At 34.8% G+C, this 21,259-nt stretch overlaps 3 protein-coding genes across 4 annotated transcripts; 2 read left to right on the forward strand and 1 right to left on the reverse strand.

Moving 5' to 3' along the window:
• Positions 1 to 820: 820 nt before the first annotated feature.
• LOC126751179 (CDGSH iron-sulfur domain-containing protein 2 homolog) lies at positions 821 to 2,379 on the forward strand. The gene is made up of 3 exons (XM_050461225.1): positions 821 to 1,036; positions 1,669 to 1,886; positions 1,955 to 2,379. Exons 1-3 carry the CDS (start codon positions 940 to 942, stop codon positions 2,039 to 2,041), a joined length of 402 nt encoding a protein of 133 aa, XP_050317182.1. The 5' UTR covers positions 821 to 939; the 3' UTR covers positions 2,042 to 2,379.
• Positions 2,380 to 2,593: 214 nt separating this feature from the next.
• Positions 2,594 to 4,354, reverse strand: LOC126751169 (elongation factor 1-gamma). The gene is made up of 3 exons (XM_050461214.1): positions 4,284 to 4,354; positions 4,003 to 4,152; positions 2,594 to 3,855 (listed from the first exon to the last, which is right to left on the reverse strand). The coding sequence occupies exons 1-3, from the start codon at positions 4,293 to 4,295 to the stop codon at positions 2,731 to 2,733; spliced, it is 1,287 nt and encodes a 428-aa protein (XP_050317171.1). The 5' UTR covers positions 4,296 to 4,354; the 3' UTR covers positions 2,594 to 2,730.
• Positions 4,355 to 4,849: 495 nt separating this feature from the next.
• Positions 4,850 to 15,502, forward strand: LOC126751156 (uncharacterized). 2 transcript variants are annotated; one of them, XM_050461178.1, is made up of 6 exons: positions 4,850 to 5,527; positions 5,594 to 5,810; positions 9,353 to 10,189; positions 10,291 to 11,560; positions 11,634 to 12,312; positions 12,381 to 15,502. In XM_050461178.1, the coding sequence occupies exons 3-6, from the start codon at positions 9,364 to 9,366 to the stop codon at positions 13,686 to 13,688; spliced, it is 4,083 nt and encodes a 1,360-aa protein (XP_050317135.1). In that variant the 5' UTR covers positions 4,850 to 5,527; positions 5,594 to 5,810; positions 9,353 to 9,363; the 3' UTR covers positions 13,689 to 15,502. The 2 variants fall into 2 exon arrangements, with proteins under 2 accessions (XP_050317135.1, XP_050317134.1); XM_050461177.1 differs by having other exon boundaries at positions 4,850 to 5,810.
• The last annotated feature ends 5,757 nt before the right edge of the window (positions 15,503 to 21,259 follow it).

The following is a 21,259-nucleotide window of genomic DNA, read 5'->3' on the forward strand; positions in this document are numbered from 1 at the left end:
CATTCGCAATTGGCGGCGTCAGGAAAAACATATGTTCGATACCTTCGAAACAGTGTTGTTAAACACCAACTTTTAATTATTATTTTTAGAATTGTCTTGTGGTTAATATTCAATAGTATGAATATAATATTTATAGAAAAAAACGCAATCCCTAAATGCGTGGATGAGAATTTTAAGGCAAAGACCACAATTTTACTATTAATCGTATAATCGGAATCGTGCCGTGTTACATATAACCAATATTTTTGATACAAAAATAACACATTGCAACCATTTTGCGGTTGAAAAGCATCCACTAGAAACTCAACCCCAAACTCCCCTGTATATTTCTCCATTGACACCTATCAGCTGTACCATTGTTTACATGGGATCAGCTGATAGTTCCCTACTCCTCATTTACGATGGTTGCCTTTGATTTTGTACCGTACTGTCAGAGATCTCTACAAGAAGCATTGAAAGTTATTAGAAATAGTTTAAACTTAAAAAGTTATTTATTAGGCAACTTTATTCTCTTGGTTATAATTGAGATAGATGTAGACACGTAAAAACGATAAAGGGGTTTCATGTGTAGCGGATCAAAACAAAAAAATATTATGTTTTAAGCACATTTATTTATAAAATTAAACTTATTTATATATATTAATTTATTTATATATATGCATGTATTCATTTTTTTGTATAATCAATGCATATCTGTGTATATATGTGTATTTTTGTAATGTGAAATGCGACTCTAACTAAAGGAGGTAATCGCAAAACATATAAATATGGTTAAATGTCAAACGTCAAAATAAGCATACGAATCGGTGGATTGACTTTTGGTGTTGCCTTTGATTTTATAGCGTACTGTCATTGCGTTAGCGTGTAGAAACACGAAGCACTGAAAGTTATTAGAAACAGTGTAAACTTAAAAAGTTATTTAGTAATTCATTAATAAAAATGCAGGGAGTTTCGAGTTTAGTGAAAACAACAATTCCAGACTACTTGTCCAACTTGCCAATTCCCGATTCATTCACCGGTTGGTTCAAATTGTCATGTAAGTAATGCAAATTTGCATACAGTTGTATATTGAACAAATCTAGAGTGAATGTGAAAAGATTGTCCATACTTATATTTCTTGTGCCATAAAACGAAATGAGGTCAAATATTATTTGAAACTAATATTAACATATTTTGCACATTCTTCATATGTGAGGATTTCTGTCAACCACCACTCCACTCCCTCGTTTTCAATTACTCGCCTGTCCTTGCACTTAAGTTGCATTAAATGCTACAGATTTATATTTACATTTTCTGATTATGCAATAGTCTTTAGAATCAAATGCACTGGCGTAGGCAATCAAAAAACAAATGAAATGTAAATAACAAAACATTATTTGAATGACAAATGCAGATAAGAATATCCATTTTTAAAAACCAGTTAATCAATGTTGTTTTAAGTAAAAGACGGTTTTGTACTTTGTGCCAACGGAACCGCTACCTTCGAATTGAATGTTTTTAAACATTTACTTCAAATGTTCTCATTCATATTAATATGCATATGTATGTTAATTGGCGCAAGCAGAGGTCAAATTAGTACTAGTTTTTATGACTTGAACACATAAGTATAGCCTATTTCATACAATATACTAACACAATTCAAACTTTTATTATTTTGTGTGCAAATAGTTAAGGATTGGTTGGCGCTCGTTCCACCCACTGCCGTTGTTGCTGGCCTTGGCTACGTTTCATATTTAGCATTTTGTCCAGCGGCGCGAAAGGGCTGCAGCGGTTCGGGCCGCTGTAATCAATCTATACGCAAATCGGAAGCGAAGGTGGTAGACATGATTGACATTGAAAATATCGCCGAAAAGGCAGCTTTTTGTCGGTGCTGGAAAACTAAGAACGTAAGTTAATCAGTAAATTTTAATTCATTGTTGTTGATGGCTAACAATTTTAAAAATTAATTTTGTAGTGGCCTTATTGTGATGGCAGTCATGGTGAACATAACAAACAAACTGGAGATAACGTTGGACCAGTTGTTTTACAAAGAAAAAAGTAAGCTAGAGTTCCGTTCGCTGCTTTCGACGATAGCGGCAATCCACTGTTGTTGGTATCATTGTGCCAACCGATACGATGACAAAATATACGGAGATATAGAGCATTACAATAATACGTTATTGAATTTGATATTAACAGTTGGTTTATTATTTTGATTTATCTCACTAAAAGCATTTTTTGAGCAGTAAAATTATACCGATCCGTTATATGTCAAATGACTTCCCTGAAATGAAAAATACTTTAATATTTGCTTTGGAAGCATGTTAAGCGAGCTAAAGTTAATCTATAATATTGATGATATGTGCTACTTATACAATAAATTGTAAACAAATTAAAAAACGATTTTTTTAGTCAACTAAACATGAAATCTGATATCAGTTCATCAGTAATTTTTATAGAAACTTTATAAATGAAGCTAGTTTTATTTTTTTTTTTTAATTTTTATTAAAAAGAACAGTTTTTGTTTAATATAAATAATATTTTCTCAGCTGGCTGTTTGCTGCACTTATAAAAAGAAACAAACCTACGAATGTTTATTACAAAAAGGCATTGATTTTCGTGAGCTTATAAATTTATTTTCAGGATGGCTGATAGGGTTTAGTCGGTTAACTTTAAATTAGGACACATTTGGTGAGACGATAACTACTTATTGATGCTCAAATCTCAACTACGTATGATGTGTTCATCCACTTATTTGAAGATTTTGCCCTGGTTGAATTTGCGGCCATCCTTATCTGTACCAGTCCATGAGAAGTACTGTTGCACCAACTTTTTGGTTTCTTCGGAGCTGGCGTCAAGTTTCTTCCACGAGTAGCAGTCGTAGTCGATTTGCCAGTCGGGTGAAAGAGTGAAGGCCAAATCTTGGCCGCGCCACACCCAAACTCCTGAGATGGTGCTGTTGTTGTCCTCGCCAAAGAGACACACTGAAGCAAAAGCTTGCTTACGCATTTTATCCAAACGTTGGAACATACCAGTGATGAGATTGCATGACATGAATACCTTGCTCAGCTCATCGTTGTATTTATATTCTCCGAACCAGATGGAATAGTTTTCCGGATCGAATTTTTGCCAGAAATAAGGAATGGATACAGACTCATCCTCGTTGGAGTAAGAACGTTTGAAGTCATCGAAGTTGAAGGTTCCTTTTGGCATTGCATCGAAGGGATCCTTGGACTTGGGTTCAGCCAGAAGTGCTTCCTCAGCAGCATCTAATTCTTCCTTGGGTTTTTCCTCCTTCTTCTTTTCTTCTTTCGGCTTCTTCTCTTCCTTCGCTTTAGCTTGTTGTTTCTTATCGCTAGCACCGCCAGTTTTACCAATGAATTCAGCATATTTTTTTGGATCGAATACAAGCGCTGTCTCACACAAAGTGTAGTTCTTTACGACAGCCTTTACTTGTGGTTGATTGAGGATAGTTACGAACCAACGGTTTACATTACCGAATTCAGCGCGTACTTTCGGTTCCAAAACATACTGATACAAGTGCAAAAGGCTGCTAAAGACGACAATGTCAGCTAGTGTGATACGTTCACCGACCAAGAACGTGCTATTTAACAGCTTGTTGTTCAACACACTCAGAATAGCGGTGGCGTCTTGTTTGGCGGTACTGTTCTTCTGTTGTGGCATAATGCCCAACAAGGGGAAGACCCATGAACAGGATGCTGGAACAATCTCATTGTCAGCATAAGATAACCACTGTAAGACTTCAGCCTGAGCCAATGGGCATTTACCACCGCGCAACTGTTCATTAGCTACATAGAAAGCTATGGCATTCGACTCGGACAAGTACTTGCCTTCAGCGGTTTCGAAAGCAGGCACCTAGAAAATTTGTATATAAAAAAAAAAAAAGGAAAGTGCGTATGAGTAACAATCCAATGGTGATGACGTGTGCACACGCAACCTTCTAAGCAAGTTGGTCTATACAGTTAACTTATAAAACTTATTTTTTTCGATAATGAGCCTTACCTTGCCACTAGGGAACTTCTTCAGAAATTCGGCAGATTTGTTGGTCTCACCGAAAACGAAGTTTTCGGCTACTTTCACCTGAGCTCCAGAGTACTGGGCAGCGATGAGTGCCTTGTACGCACGGAAATTTTCTGGGTAGGTATAAAGCGTCTGTAAACAAAAAAAATTTCAAATGAAAATTATTTATACTGAAATTATCCAGTTTTGCAGAAGCTTATTTGCTCCTTAAACAGATCGATGTTTTAGATATTTGCAAATAAAATTTGCAAAATTTTACTTACGCCTGTCGCCATGATTTCTACTTGCCGGAGAGAAGGAAGAGTGACAGTAGCCGGCCCGCCGTTGACATCTGTCGAAGGAATTGGACAGAATTTAGGAGCTGCCACTTAAATGTTTTTCAAATTTTTGTGTAATTAAGCTTAGTAGAATCTAACATTTTGGGAGCAGTTATAGATTTTAATAAATTAGTAACAGTTTCCATATTAAAAAGAGTACGCACTAAATAAAGTGCTTAAATATATTTTAAGCCAATTGGATTTCAAATAATACTAGGCCCATGTATTTTTAAATAATTTTTTATGACACAAGTCGTGTTTATTTATAAAATAAATACGTCAAAAGTGAAAGTCAACAACTGTTAATATCAAATAAATTTGCGACTGACAAGCAAAGAGAGTTATTTAGGGAAAAGTGTATGTTATTAAAGGAATTGTAGCACAATCCTTTGCAATTTCCAATTGGAAGAATATGAGTCACCTTACATTTCACATGAATTTCTTATCTGGTAACACTGCACCTTTCAAAGCTTTTCCAGCTCAGATTTTTCACTCCAAGCTGAATTGTCACATTCCAGGGCAGCTAACTTAACGCCGATCTCGGAAAATTTCCTAAATTTGCTCGGCCGGTCCTACAAATTTCTCATATTTACTGCTTTCAACCATAAAATCTCAGTGTTTTTATTATAGATTTATGTTAAAGAATCGTTTAAGTATAGGTAAAAAGAAATAATTGCAAGACGCAGCCTTGATTTTGGCTAAAAAGGCAAAAAATTGGATTGCTAATAAACTGTAAAGATTATACGCGACGTCTGGAGTAGTGTCCATTGCATATATTTGTGTGCGGCGTGAAGAAACGGAAAAGGTGTTCGATAAAACGACATACGGGGAAATCAAGAAAAAAGCAGAGAAAGCGAGTAGGCGAATATTATTACGAGTATTGAAAACTATAGATTGGATAAACGGAAAATCGTTATTGCAGTTAGCTTTTGATAAATTGTGCAAAACAGAGTGGAAATCAAAAAATTGTCAACAAGAATTTTCTATTATAAGACAATTTTACATATGCACAAATATGCAATCTGCTTGTGGAACTGGTAAAATCATCACATGATTGGTGATGGTCCAAAATTATCCCGAACATATAGAATAGTGCAATTTACACGCCTATGTGAAAAACATTAAACGTAGTAAATGTGTGTGCGTGGACAAATAATCGAACCCGAAGCCGTAGCGAAAAAATCGATTTGGTACAAATAAAAAACTATGAAAGTAGTAATTGTATGCAAATTCTAATAACGATTGAAAAATTATAGTAACACTTCTATCAGAGGATCAACATCATCATAAGGAGATGCAGCTATAACGTGAAAGTTTGGTTGATTCTTTTAACAGACACATAGTCGTTAGACCTGCTCCAAATCTACGGTCAATTGCCGACCCAATGCGATAATAACGAAAGTAGAGCCGCCAGCTGTAACTGGACATCTGACGACTACAGTAACAGTAGCAAATGCATTTCCAAAAGGCTATGTAAGTAATCGAAGAATATACAATTGTTAAGAAACTGTGTAAATGCATACAAAATAAAAAGTTTAGTACGAATTATATGCAAGTGCAAGACGATATACAAATATATGCTAACGATTGCAATGGGACGCTTACTAGATAACAGACTAATATAAGTAGACAATACTATACATACAACGTAAATAGGAAATTTGCAAAATCTAACAATATCAAATAACAACAGTGAAGCTAATTTATAATTCGCAGAACGCGAACATGTAGCAGTGATAGCGGCGGTGCTATTACCAGCGATATACATACGTATTTATATAGCGACAGCGAAAGTAGCTTCTGCATTACCTAACTGTTTCAAAAGCTTACGTATAATAAATATACAGTCTACTTTTTCCTGCAACCGACATCATGTAAAGGCTCAAAGTTTTAATATTTGCTACCTTTTGAAATATCAACTGTCTGTTATACTTGTTTTGCTGTTATATTTACATATATATGTATGCTCATGTTTTTTTCTGACATGTGACCTTCGATCCAGCAACAAATCAATAGTAAAATTGTTTTTGTCTTCCTTCAAAATATGTTTATAAACCGCTTATGTGTTCTTTAGTATACCCGGTTTAAGTGCATGTTTGTGTGTGCTGTCACAGTCGCTGCCGTTTCTTCTGATGTTGCACTTGCTACCTCCACGACACTTGTGCCCATTAAATGCACCCTCACCTTTCGCACATTAGCCATTTGCACCCCATTTGTAGGTTCATATCAAGCCTGCGCATGCAATATTAAAATATACAAAACGTCCATAGTAGTGAAATTGTGGCAAATGTATAAACATATTTAACTTGTAGTACTAGTTAGTAGTTTAAAGTTGATGAGTATGCAGTGCCTTGCCTTTGGCCTTGCTTCGCCGGCGGTCACTCGACGTTCGGTGGCGGTCATCGTGCCATACTTTCAACAATACATTACACACCTATGCTTGTAAATATGTTTACATGTTGTGTTTGTAAATACAAATTTCAATAACTATCAATTCTATTCAAATTTTTATATTAGATTTTTTTATTATACACTGACACTACTATAGCTGCCATACAACCAAAATCATGTCTTTGTATGGTAGTTTGTTTTATTTGACGAGATGTTATTATATAAGGCAGCAATCTCCGAAACAATTGTTCAGATCGGTCCTCTATAGCGTATGTATGTACGTGCATAACCGTTGTTTTTGTGAAGGATGAAACCGAAGTTATGTTTTTTCTGATCTTATATTATTATATTACGAGTATTATTGCGTAGGTCACCAAATAAATATTAAAGAAACACAATACCAAATTGTCGATAAATGATATACTATATGTATAGGGCATATGATGTTTTTTTCTATAAAAGCGCGTATGCGTGAAATATTCGACGGATCATTCTGAACAACATTGCTATGCAACATGAGACAAAGACCTGGGTCTTTATATACAAAACTTCATCACTTTGAACTCTGGTACGAAAGCATCTACACCAGCTATGTGCTTTTGTTTAACGGGATTAAACAAATGCTAATTTGTCGGTGTTTATTTTATAAAGTTATTTTTTAACAACCTTGTCAAGGAGATAAAGCGCTAAATATTTAATATCATTATCAATGAACATTTTTCTTTCTCCCATATCTACTTCAGGATTTACCGAAATTTTCAGTTTTATATTTACATCTATTTTATCGCTTTATCCATCATGCTCATCATCTGCGAAAGCTTTTTTACCTGCTATGTTAGAGAGTCTCAACATTTCACTACAATATGGTTATTATCAGTGGAATATGTACATACTTGTATTTATGTTTATAAATAGTTATATAGTCGCCCCTTAGCTAGCTCACTAAATTAAAACTGAAATTCAGATGTATGTATGTACATGTAGATATGTATGAATATGCATATCTTCTATCCACTTATCGGTTGAATTCTAAACTTAAATTCAAAAATAATTATGTCAAATTGTTTACTATGGCGCTTGTGTGTAAGTATGTAGATATTTTGGCATTCCTTATTATCGTTTATAATCATTAGTTAATGATTCATTGCTTTGCTCGCTATGTTACCCTTCTCACACCGCATTTATCACTCCAGCCAATAATGTTATTTATAGCGCATATGTGTATGACTAGGTTGAATCATACAATTAATAAAAATTGCATGCATGCAAAATAGTAAAAAAACCGTAAATTACTCAGAATAATAAGAATGATAAAAGTCTTTACAGGGTCTCCTTTATCACGAACTACCAGTGCAACTGTGGACACACATAGGTACACCTGTATGCGTGCGATAACACCTTACGAAATTGATTATATTATTGATAGCTATATGTACATATGTATGTGTCAAAACTTAACACCTACATAAATGCAACGATGGGAAATTAGTTTATTTACAATGGGCAAATAACAAGTCCATACAGTTAGATTATATTTTCACTTTCAAATGATAAGCTAATATATGAATTGAAAGTTTTATGATTTTATTAACATATATTTACAAAATCAACAAGTACTTTTGTTGCTACACAAAAAATAAGAAACAAATGTATATACAAAATTTCAACTAAAATTTATCAATATTTGTATTTTTTACATTAAATTTGTATTTTTTATATTAATTTGTATCTCGAATTGCCTTACAGTTAAGTATGTGCCACAGAAAGTGCTCTAACGTTGATAAGAGGAAAGTGATTAATGCCGTCAGCAATGTGTTATACAGTGTTAAAGGGGTTCTTGATCGATTCAAGATATTATATTAAAGAAAGAGATAACTTGAAACTTGGAAGCCTTTTAGAGGCGCCTTTTGTACTCTTTCGTTATATAATATTTTTTTACAACACTGTACGCCAAACTTTCAGTACCGCATTAAGTATGTATGTCTTGCTATTTTTCTATCACATCTGTTATTGTGTATGAGCCCTCCGCTCTGATAATGTCCCCAACATTCATTCTTCCATTAAATAATCAATGATTATTTAATACATTTTGTAGGCACTTTGCGTACATACATATATACATGTATGTGAGTGGCGCATATCACAAAAAGGTGTTAAGTGTTTATTTATTTAACGTCGTTTTCTTCGACAAAAATAAAATAAATCAAAGCGAAAATCAACTGATAAGCGCTGCTAGTGTCGAAAAATTTGCTCACATGTTCTCCCACTTGGAAATAACAGTAGTAAAGTTGGTGTTGAATGGGAACATTTGAATAAACCCAGTAAAGTTTGGTTAGGCAGGCGATAGTGACACACGCGTTTCTCGGTTTTATACTTTTCACGCTTTTGCTAACAATACAACGGTCCTAAACAGCAAATTACCAGTTTCTCCAAAGCATAGACGAATTTGATTTTGGGATTTTGTGGACAATGAACTGCTCCGAAAATGGGGTACAAAATGCGGTTTGTGGAAAACCATAAAAAAAAATTATATAGATTAAGCTTTATAGTAATAAATGAAAATAATTAATTTATAATAATGTTTTGTTTTGATGAAGAAATGAATTGTACCGCTTTGCTTACAGGTGTTCAAAAAATGCCCAGAAATGCTGCAAAAAAATTAATTAACGACGAGGTGTGTCTTCCAATACAAACAGCTAAAATCGTAACAGAAACAATAATTCTTATAAGCCCTGAGTCCGATATACAGCAAAATAATACACCAACAGAATACACTTTAACACAACAACAACAAACACAAGAACAGTCAAACGAACAAATAGAATCAGAACAAAAACAAAGACAAGACGAAGTTAAGAACAGACGACAACGTAAAAAACGACGAGGCAGACAGAGATCCAAGAAACGTATTACTCGTAAGACCAACGCTGGTCCAGATAGTGCCAAACCTACAGTCGAAATAAGTGACGAAGCTGCTAACAAAACACTCACCAATACCCGAAAGTACGCGTCTAGAAAACGCTATTCCCCACCATATTTTCCCACATTATATCCCATTGTTATCGAAACTTGTCCGGAAGCAGAATTACAAAGTGTTAGCGCAGGCGGTAAATCGGGTATCACAGCAGCAGGTGGCACAAGCGCTGTTGTAGCGGGCAACGCTGTTGGTGTACCTCAGGTTCGCCCACCAGTTGGCGCCGGTGGTAGACGTCAACTGCGCAGACGCCGAAGCGTCACCAATTTTACCAAACGCAAGAATAAAACTAAAGCTAAAGCGGCGGCAGCAGCAGCAGCTACCACAACATTCTCTGCGCTCAAAGTTTCCGTTAAGAGCAAGGAAACTGTTGAGCGCCTAGCGAGCTTACGTAATCGCAAGAAATTAAAGGAACGCATTTCGGAGAAGAAGAAACAAAGCGCATTCGAAAGAAGCAGTGGCGACCTGCGGGTGAAAAGACACGCAGGTGAGAACATACAATAAAAAAAGTAACAATGATGTTTAATATTAAATTATGTGGCAGGATGATAGTATAAAATATTGTAAAAAATCTATCTTCCGTTGCAGCTTGGTTCCATTTAGATGAGGCGTTGCTGAACAAAATCGAACCGCTAGAAGTAGAGGTGAAAAAAGGTGGTAGCAAGCGCAAACGCGACAGCAGTGTTGCAGCAGCACGCAAGCGCAACAGCAACACACACAAACTCACACCGCCACCGGTGTTACACTTATCGCCGAGCAGTTTCGATTTTGCTGCGCTCCATTGCATTGGCGTCCCGCCAGCGGCTGAGATTATCGTCACACCCAACATTGTTATAGCGCCGGCAGCTGATAGTCCAGCCAGCGTAAACCCACCGGCCGCAACATCACCCTTTACAGTATCTGCAGATTTAACTGGCAGAACAACGCCAACGGCCGTAACTGGTACCGCATTAACAACACCAGCTCCAGCAGCAAGAACAACTTGCGTAACACCGGTAAGTAGCGGCAGCGTTAGGAAACGCCCACGCGGCATAATGTCGCTTTACGAGCGCCGCTACCAGACTGCAGACACGGACACGCGCGCCGCCGCGGGCGTTGTCACCAACGGTTATCTTAGCTCGACGCGCACTTCTTCCGCGTCATCCAGCGCCGTACATTCGGATACCGATAATACACAGGACATCACACAACAATACTATATGCCAGTGACATCAGCTTCCACCAGTGGGCTCGCCGGCAGCGCCAACAGCAGCGGCAGCGCTGTAGTTGCCACAACTCAATTAGGCAATGGTAACACACTGAATCACGCGCCTTCCATGGCGACGCTCTGCAACATCGGTAATACTTGCTACCTAAATTCGGTGGTGTATACATTACGTTTCGCACCGCAATTTCTACACAACCTTCACCATCTCATAGTGGACTTGTCAAGCATACAGCAGTGCATTGCGCGTCAGCGCGCAGCCAAGTCTTCGTCATTGGGACGCGGCATTAGCGCGGTGCAATTGGAAAATACGCGCAGTTTCAGCAGCAAAGACTTGGCAGCGCTAGAACAGAACGCGCTCATGAGTACGAGCGGATGCGGCGGCGGTATCGGGCAAAAGAGTAGTCACCAAATGCTGACTGAGCGCTTGCATGAGCTCTATCAGTGCTTGCACCGCAATGAGGTGGCCGAATCGACGGAGCCCTTTCACGCCGACACTCTGCTACATGCTGTGCAGGATGTGAATGCGATCTTTGAGGGCAACCAGCAACAGGACGCGCATGAGTTTTTGATGTGTCTGCTGAATAGTATACGGGAAACTTGTCAATTGCTGATCAAAGCGATCGGCGAGTATCCCGATCTAATAATGAATGGGTGAGTGTGTGGCATAATTATTAATAAACAAAAATTGACTTTAAAATGATGAAAAAAAACTTATAATTTATAGTTACATACGCAATCCCGACGAGTTGGATGGCTATGCTAGCGAACGCGACACACAAAGCGGCATCACCGGTAACGCCAATAGCAGTAATGCGCTTAGTGCTGGTGGGTCTGCTGCAACCAGCTCTACCAATTCAACGCTATCTAGTCTCAGCGCAAGCAACATAACGAAAGCGTCGTTCTTCTCGCGCAAGTCCAAGCGAAAAGACGAATCGAAAAGCTCCAAGAACACACGTCTGCAATCTCCACTCAAGGATGGGCAAAGCGGCGCGGGCTTGCAGGCAACTGCAAACAGTCTCTTCTACTTGAATTCAGTGGATCTTAGCGGCGCCGCGTCAACCAACACCAACGCGCTGGCCGCAGCGAACGCCACATCGGCGAGCAGTCCCAGCGCTGTGGTGAAAGGTGTTTCGATCTACACCACTGGCACTGAATCCAGCAGTGAACTCTCATCGCCGGTGAGCGCGTTGAAAGATAAAGAGCGTTTGGCTGAGAAAATACGCGAATTGGGTTTGGACTTTTTTAGCGAGGACTTCGAGGGTGTTACCATCTCTACTACGAAGTGCTTGAGCTGTGAAACGGTGACGGAGCAGAAGGAGAGTATGATTGATATCGCGGTACCGGTGCCCATTTCCGGCTACGATTTAACCGACTACGCAGACAAACCCAGCGCGTTTATACAGGTGTGTTTAACTGTGATATTTGTTTGTTTTTTATTTCGAAATATTTGTAATGTTTCATCTTTATACAGAATTCTTGTGTGACCCGTGAGTTTTTCCGTGGCGAGAATAAATATCGTTGCGAACAGTGCACCGGCTACACCGAAGCAATACGCTCCATTTCGTATGAAGTGCTGCCGCGTCTACTGGTCATACAATTGAGCCGCTTCTCCGGCGGCATGGAGAAGATAAACAGTTACATACCCACATCCTTCACATTGCAATGCTTCTGCGCGAAATGCTGCAAACTCAGCGACGCCAATAAGCTGCACATCTACAAATTGTACAGTGTGATAACGCACGTGGGCGCCACCATGTCTGTAGGGCATTACATCGCCTACACTTGCTCACTCGACTGGGCCAATGAGTATGTGAATTGCCCGAAAGATCGACGCAACGTCAATACTAATAATAGCTCACAGCAAATGGGCACGCAGGCGAACGGTTTAACGAACAATAGTCTCTACCCGCTGGCTGGCGCGGGCGGTTCGGCGGCATCAGGCGGCGGCTCGACGCCTAACGAACGCAGCAGTCCCGGCATACAAGCCGCCTCGGCAGCGAGCGCAGCCGCTTCGGTGCTCGCCTCGTCGGGCTCCAGTCTGATGAAGAAGATGAAGTTCGGCCGCAGTAAAGCGTCGAGCAGCGGTGATATGAGTAAGAATATGAAAAATTTGAATGGCATCACCAGTAAAACGATTACGAATGGCATTGGCAAGCTCAGTATGAATACAACATGTCATAGTTTGACGTGTTGCGCGACGCGCATTTGCAGCGTGCAACAGCAACAGCAATTGCAACAACAGCAGCAACAGCTGAGCGCCAGCAACAATGAGTTGAGCGAAGAAACGCTGCAGAATGGCTCGAATCACGCGTCTTCCACCATGAGCATCAGTGGTAGCAGCAACACCGGCGCCGGCGGCAATGGCAGCGGCAGCGCCACTGGTAGCGCCGGCAGCAGCACAACCAGCGGCTATAATAGCTACCCAGTCGGTTATGGCAGCACTGGACGCGGCGGCACCAAAGCCAGCACTCTTGGCGGTTATGCATCCAGTTGTGGCAGCCTGTCGGGGGCGGGTAGCAGCAATGGCGAACCCATCTGGTACATGTGCGACGATGATAAAATCAAAGCGATGACACAACGTGAATTCGAGGAACTACTGTCTCCAGCGCGCAAAATCACAGTGACGCCGTACCTTCTCTTCTATGCGCGCTTCGATTTGCAGACATCGACGCCGTCTAGCGCTAAATCCAACTTGAATGCGCCGCAGCAGTCCGCATGGTCCAGTGAGAGTTTGACGCAGCATCCAGGCGCCACAGCCGCAGCACTGCATAAAATGTGAGTAACGCTTAGCGAGTCGGCCCAACAGCAAATGCAGCTACAGCAGCTGGACCAGCTAATGGATGCGGTGGCATTGACGGCGCATATGCGCAAATCCAGACAGCATAGTTGTGCTCGTCGGCGCTGCAACTGTGAACAGGTAATTTAATTGGCGGTTGCGATGGCGCGGGAGAATGACAAACGCGCAGCGGCAAAACGTTATGAAGTGAAGCGTAGGAGGCGTCGCGTGCCAGCAAGCAGCGACCGCATTGCGGACACACGTTGTTGTGCTGGTTGTGAACGAAAAGGTTGCGCAATGGCCGCGTCATCGTTGGCGAGTACACATCAGCGTTTATTCTTCACGCCTGCATCTTTTCCCATTGTGATTGTGCTAATTTTAATTGTAATTATTATAGCAATTATGCTTATTTGTATACCGTATTATTATTATCAGCGTTATTTTAGTAAAAACACATACTAACACACACACACACACTCACATACATTACAGTAAGCATTCAGTTTGTTATAATTGATGCGCAAATTATGCTATTAAATAACATTTTCGCATTTCACATTTTCACTAAGCAATTAAATATTATTATTGTACGTGGTATACTAATGATAAGTGATATATTTTTGTTATAACCGTAGTTTTTAATTACATACTCTTCTGCTCTAGGTAAATAGCTAAGCGATTTTGGATTTAATTTCATATTTTCAGCCAGACAAGCAAGCAAATCTGTTTGCAACGTTTACTTTTACATTTAAGTTGCGCTAACCTGAGCGAGTAAGCAGCGTCTAGCCGTCGCTCAGCATAGCTACTCATTATAATGTATTTACATATTTTCCGTTTTAATTTTTCACTTAAAAACTCATTGGTAAATAACATATATATAAATAACCCGTTCAACGCATTAATTCGGTTTGCTTATGTTGGAAAATCGGCTATCCCATCAACAGCTGGACTAGTAAATGTTATTAAAATTGCATGCATTTAGGCGCTGGGCATCTTCTTGACAAATTTCAGTTGTTCATTTGTGTTCTTTTGATATTATTGTTATTGTTGTGACAACAAGAAACATTGCCCAGATAGATTTGGGGCGGGCTGCTGAGCTGCCGGCCATGGCCGTGTAAAACACCGAGTCCTTGTGGTTCTGTAGACCCGACTGACTAATTATTATTTTTTTTCTGCAATTAGGCTCACCGCACATTTAGTTTATTTTTTTTTTCATCGCGCGCTCACATCAGTATTTCAGAATGCATACGATTTTTTAAACCTACTTTTATTGCAGCTCTAGTCTTACAGCGCTTACTAAGTGCGTTGAAGAATTGGAAATTTTACTAGCTTTTCATTCTTTGCAAACAAAAAGCGACAAAGTGTTAAAATTACACAAAATCGCGTAATTAAATTATATAAAGTGTTTCCATATGAAAATAAAAACTTTATTTTATTACAAAAAAAAAAAAAAAATTTGTTAAAATAAATGAAACAAGAAAACAAAAACAAATTGACTGATTCCTCCCATTTATACATATTCTTATACGAACCTAAAGGCAATGCAAGAAATTAAAATTAAAAAAACTAATCAATATAAACCCGATTGGCGCATTAAAAATTAAGTTTCTATGTTTACAAAAGCAAAAAAAAAAAAAAAAAAATACTACTTAAAAAGCCTTAGGCTTGTTTGTATTCTACAATTAAGCGATAAGTTATGTTATAGAGAGCTGTTAAGAAATAAGTGAGACAAAAATAACAACAAAAATATTACAAAAAAATGTTAATTATTAAGCAAATTACAAGAATAAAGAAACAGCATTATTAACTAACGAGAAGTTTGAACGTTTGTAAAAGTCTATTGTTAAACTTGAAACGAAAAAAAGGATTTTCTATATACATACATATATACTAATTTTCTAAATTTCTGCTTTCTCATTTTACAAAGAAGTACATTTGACATATAAATTTTATTATTTAAACAAATTTTATTATTTAAAAAAAATAATTACTAACTGTGAAGTCACAATAAAATGCTTTTTGTCGCAAATCTAGTAAATAAGCATTTAAACAAATCTTTCTTATTTAATTTATTTTCTTTATTATTATTTAGTTATTAATATTATAATTATTCTTTCATTATTTTCTCTTTATTGTTTTTTTTTTATTATTTATTATTGTTCATTTTATTATAATTATTATTATTTTTTTATTACATTTCAGTTGTTTTTACTTGTTTGTTGTTTTTATGAATTTTATGTTTATTGTTATTTTATCTTTATGCGTTTATTTTTTTATATAAATATATTTTTGTTATTGTTATTAAATTCATTCCGGTGCCACTCTCTAAATTTGTTCACTGTAGTTAGGAGACTACAAAATCAGTATCGCCTTTGTTGAGTATAAAAATTATTTTTTATTAACTGATCGATGGAGAGTTGTGAAGTTTTTATCGTAGCCTACCTTTAGGGGTAGCTTAAATAATTTTTATCGAACAATTGAGCCGATTGTATATTTCTTTTTAATTTAATATATTTTGTTTATTTTTTATTATGATATCTCTTTGTTGCTTTTCTGGAATTATTTTTTTTTTAATTTTTTGCAATTATTTTATTTTTTTGGTTTTTTTTAGTCTCGTGTTAAGTTTTTTTTATACTTTTACTTAATTGTTTTCCCCTAATATATATTTTTTTCTTTGTTTTTGGACATTTTTTATTTAATTTTATTTTTTTTTTGGGATTTTTTTTATTTTTTATGTGTTTTTATATATATATTTGTATATTTAATACTTTTACATATTAATAATAATAAAATGTATACATGTTGTTTAATTTTATATTTTTTATAATATCTTTATATTTTCTAGTAATGACGTTTTAAATTTTGGTCAATTTAGTTGCAAATGTAATATTCACATATATTTTCTAATTTCACTTGGCATCCATTGCGGATTCCGTGTGACTCCTTTTCAGGCAATGTTATAAATTTAATTGAATTGATTAATAAAAAAATAATTATAAATAAACACATGAAAATTTTGATTTGTTTAGTATTTGAAAAAATATTATTTGAGTTTCACTTTATTGATAACATTTTTTTTTTAATAATCTAGAGCATAATATCATATTAAGCAATTAGAAATTTCGAATAAACAATTTTAAAAAATAAACAATTTAAAAGGATACATATGTATGTATATAAAAAATACAATTATATAAAAATAATGACCTATTCGCATAATTTACAAACACAGTTTGCAAAACCTACATTTACAAAAAAAATATTAAAAAATAAATAATTTCATAAATCAAAAAATTTCAGAAAAAATTAAAACACAAAATACAAATTTGGCAAAAATTTACATTTCTAAAATGTATCTTTTTTATTACAAAACTTTATTTTAAACCTAAAATATTTGATGAAAATGTTATTTTTTTGTTTGGAAGAATGAAAGTTACATATATATATTTATTTAATTAATACATACGTAACTAGATATGTAATATGAAATAATTATATAATATTTTAACTTAAGGAAAAACGTTTATTCGCCATAACCGAAAAAAGAAAAAATACCAAATGTCAACTTTTAGGAACTTTGCAGAAACTCAGTATTTTATTAAAAACTTTCTTCGTTTTTTTTTTTGTTTTTAGAATAAAGTGAAATCTCTGTTTGGTTAAAAGTCAAATAATATTATAACAGATATGTATTAAAAAAATAATAATTTTAAAATTGGTTCTGTATTTTATTTATACATTCATACATATGTATATTTTTTTTATATTTTTTTCCAAAACTGATATTCCCAACTAAACCACGTTAAAACTGTTTCAAACCATTATTTGTATTATGCGTGATATTTTATAAAAATTGCTTTCGTGTTACATGCTTTCAATTTTTTTCTAGTTCGTTTATATTTTTTGTTTCCTACATTTTTTAAATTTATTTTATTTTGATTTCTTATTATATTCGCATTTTTATATTAATTTTTTGTATTTACTTTTTATTACTTTTCAGTTTATATTATTATTACTTTTTCTAGCTTTGATGTTGATGACATTTTAACTAAGCAAGCTTTCGTTCTATTAAATATACTACGAATTTAAAGCGCTGGTCCGAAACAATTATGAAATCAATTTTATAAGAAAAAATTCACTACAGTTTAAAAAAGAGAATTTTACAGCTGAAAAGCATTATACATATAAATTAAACGCAAAAAAGGTTATAACAACAACAATAACAAGCTCGAAAAAATCTACAATTGTTATAAGCAACCATAAATACACTTGCAAATTGAAAGGCCTAACATAGATACTAAGTAAATAGCTCCAGAACTTTACAAAGCCTATGCACATGCACATACATGCAAACATAAATACATATGTAAAGTAAAACTAACAGGCAACCATAACTACCATATATATTTGTTTTCCATGAAATATTACATAAATATATATTTAAAAAAGTTACATTTAAAAGTTAAATCTAATAATATTAGAAAAATATAGTAAAAATATGAAAGATTTGAATACAATCTGTAAAAACACAACAACAAATTGCAACAGTAAATGGCTAAACATAAAAAAGCAACTAAAAGAAATTATTATGAGAAATTGAACTTCTATCGAATACCTACATACACACATAAATATCTGCAAACATATGTATATGAATGTTATGTTATGCCAAATGTATTAAAAATATATATGTATATATAAACTTTCATACACACGTATGTACATATTATTGCAATAAATATTGAGGGCAACAAAAGCGAAGCAGAGAACTGAGTGAAAAAACTTTAGAAGAAGTTTCTAGAAGGTACATTTGCACATTTGCTTATTTCAAAACTTATTGTTATTTTATTTAACCTTCAAATGATGTAAAATTATATGAAAATATTTTTTCTTTTTGCAATTCATTTGCATACTTTTAGGCTGTTACGAAATATAACTTTAAATTACATTTGATTTGCTTAAACACTGCGTGCACTCGGCATATAAATTGTGCACTTGGATAAGTGTTTTTAAATATTGTAAATCCATATTTGTTAAAAAAATTGCTTTTTAGGTTAGAATGAATTTTTTTTTAAATTTACAAAAAAAAAGTAAAATTCTTTACCAAAATTTAAAGTTGTTATAAGCGTGTAAAATGCCTTTTAAATGGTAGTTTTAAATTTTATTTAATTTTTGAAGCTTCGAAAACTTTATTGTAGCGAAAATTTCGGAAAAAACTTCAAATAAAAAAATATTTTCATTGATATGCTTTTCAATATTGATGAGCTCAATAACGTCTTCAAATAACACTATATACATCATGATTCTATTATACAAGGTTGTGTCGATAGCCCGAAAACATCATTTTTGACAAAGTGTTTCAATAAATAATAACAAAATCGGGCGTTTTCTTTTGTATTGCCTTTTTTCTTTTTATGTGATTCAAAGATTTTAATAATGCATATTTTGGGTTATAACTTAATACCAATAAATTTGAAATAACACAAAATCATCAAAATGTAAACAGAAAACTCATGAGAAAAATATAAAACAGCTGATTATGACATTTTAGAAAAAAATACTTTTTTGTAAGAGAAAGCACGCTTCGTAACGACACAACCTTAAATAATTAAACATGGTATACATACCTATGTACATATACATACATATGTATATACGGCTCTGCAATTAAAAAAATATATATGTTTCTCTTTTATTGCCTAGTAAATAAAATGAAATAGAAATATTTCGCTGAAAATCATACTCGCAAAATTATCAAAATGCAAAAGAAAAAGCAGTACATCGAATAAGAACACACACTTATTTTAGTTATCTTCCATAACCCAAAAAAAATCTTGTTATATATACATAAAATACAACAATATTGTAATACAAACATATGAGATACTAAGTAATAGTAAAAACAAAAGCTAAGCTCTGTTATTAGAAATCGTAATTAAGCAAAGCATTACAAATGAAAGCTGAACTATTTAAGAAAGTTTATTAGACCAAGTCAATGCTGAAGGCAAAACAAAAAAACAATTTCCAAAATTGCCAATAAAATAATTTATGTAAATTACAAAATTCTCGTAACACTTAAAAAATATGTAAAAAATAAATAAAAAAAAATTAAAAATAAAAAAGTAACAGTTATATTATAGTATAAGCTTAAAAATAAAGTTGAAGTGATTTATTACTAAAGCCTAAAATAAAACAACAACAAATGGAAATAAAGAAGCAACCAACCAATTATGTTACATTATATATTGTACAGTAAACAAAAAAACACACATGCAAGCATATTATTTAATATGAAATAAGTGAAAGCTGCATATACATAACAGTTAAATAATTTAATTATAAGTATTAAATTATGCTAAAAAATATGTAATTATTGTTTGCTGATTGCTTGTTTGGTTGCGTGGCGTACGGTTTGATTGAGCGTCTGCCTAATTTGAGCGCTAAGAGCAGCTATGTACATTCACTTTCATTTAAGCTGTGAGCAATATTTAGCATACATACAGGCGCAAAATGCACATGCATTCGAGTTTTTGCAGAATACAGATGCATATGTCTTTGGCTGAAATACACAAACATGCCTGAAAAATAAGCAAAACAGTATAACGGTCTGTAATTCAAAAGGGCATAGGCCTTAAAGCTTTATGAGTAAAAAAAATTCCGCGTGGCAGTGCAAAATAGTAACGAAGAAATGTGGAGAATAAATGTAACATACACACGTGTATTCTTCAGCGTTATCGAAGAGTGAAAGAGAATCCAACAGAAAGTGTTAAAATGTTAACAGTAACACACAGTAAATATATACATACAAGTACATATGCATACACAAACAAACATACATCCATATATTGTATATACATACATATACTATGTATATATATACATGTATGAGAACTAGTTATGTGGATACCATTATAGATACATAAATATATATATACAAATATAATATTGATGACAATTATTATTATTATTAAATAATAATATAATTATTATGGAACAAAAAGGAAGTATGTAATTAACTGATCATGATTATGATTATTAATTCTAATGAAACATTGTACTGAAAGTAAGCCGATGAGAGTAAGTGAGCAAAAAATTGAAATAAAAATGTAATTCTTATTAACAAAATAGCAATATGGTATTTTTAATGACAACCCTAAAGCAGTTTTCAATCGTGGACTTACAGCGAAGACTGCACAACCTTCGAATGAATTTTTGACCCACGTGGTAGAAGCGAGTCAGAGTGGATGCGAGAAGCGATGCTCTAAGGTGGCGCTATTACTAGCTATAAACCACAGTATTTGCCTTCTTATGAAAATCGCTCAATAACTAATGACGACGGCATGATGGAAACGGGCGAGTAAAGACTTTGATCAATTTAAACATTCTAAATTCATGGTCCAAATGTCCCCAACCCGAATGGCAGGTATCATCCGGGCCAAACACTTTTCAGAACAAAAGTTGTGTTACTGCAGCAAGGACACAAGCTCAATAGCCATTCCCCCGTTCTGTTAGTTCAAAAGTCTGAGCGGCTATGGACTATACTTAACTGGTCATTACGAATTGGTGCGATATTTGAA

The sequence above is a fragment of the Bactrocera neohumeralis genome, chromosome 2 (assembly GCF_024586455.1).
Source record: "Bactrocera neohumeralis isolate Rockhampton chromosome 2, APGP_CSIRO_Bneo_wtdbg2-racon-allhic-juicebox.fasta_v2, whole genome shotgun sequence".
Lineage (NCBI taxonomy): Eukaryota > Metazoa > Arthropoda > Insecta > Diptera > Tephritidae > Bactrocera > Bactrocera neohumeralis.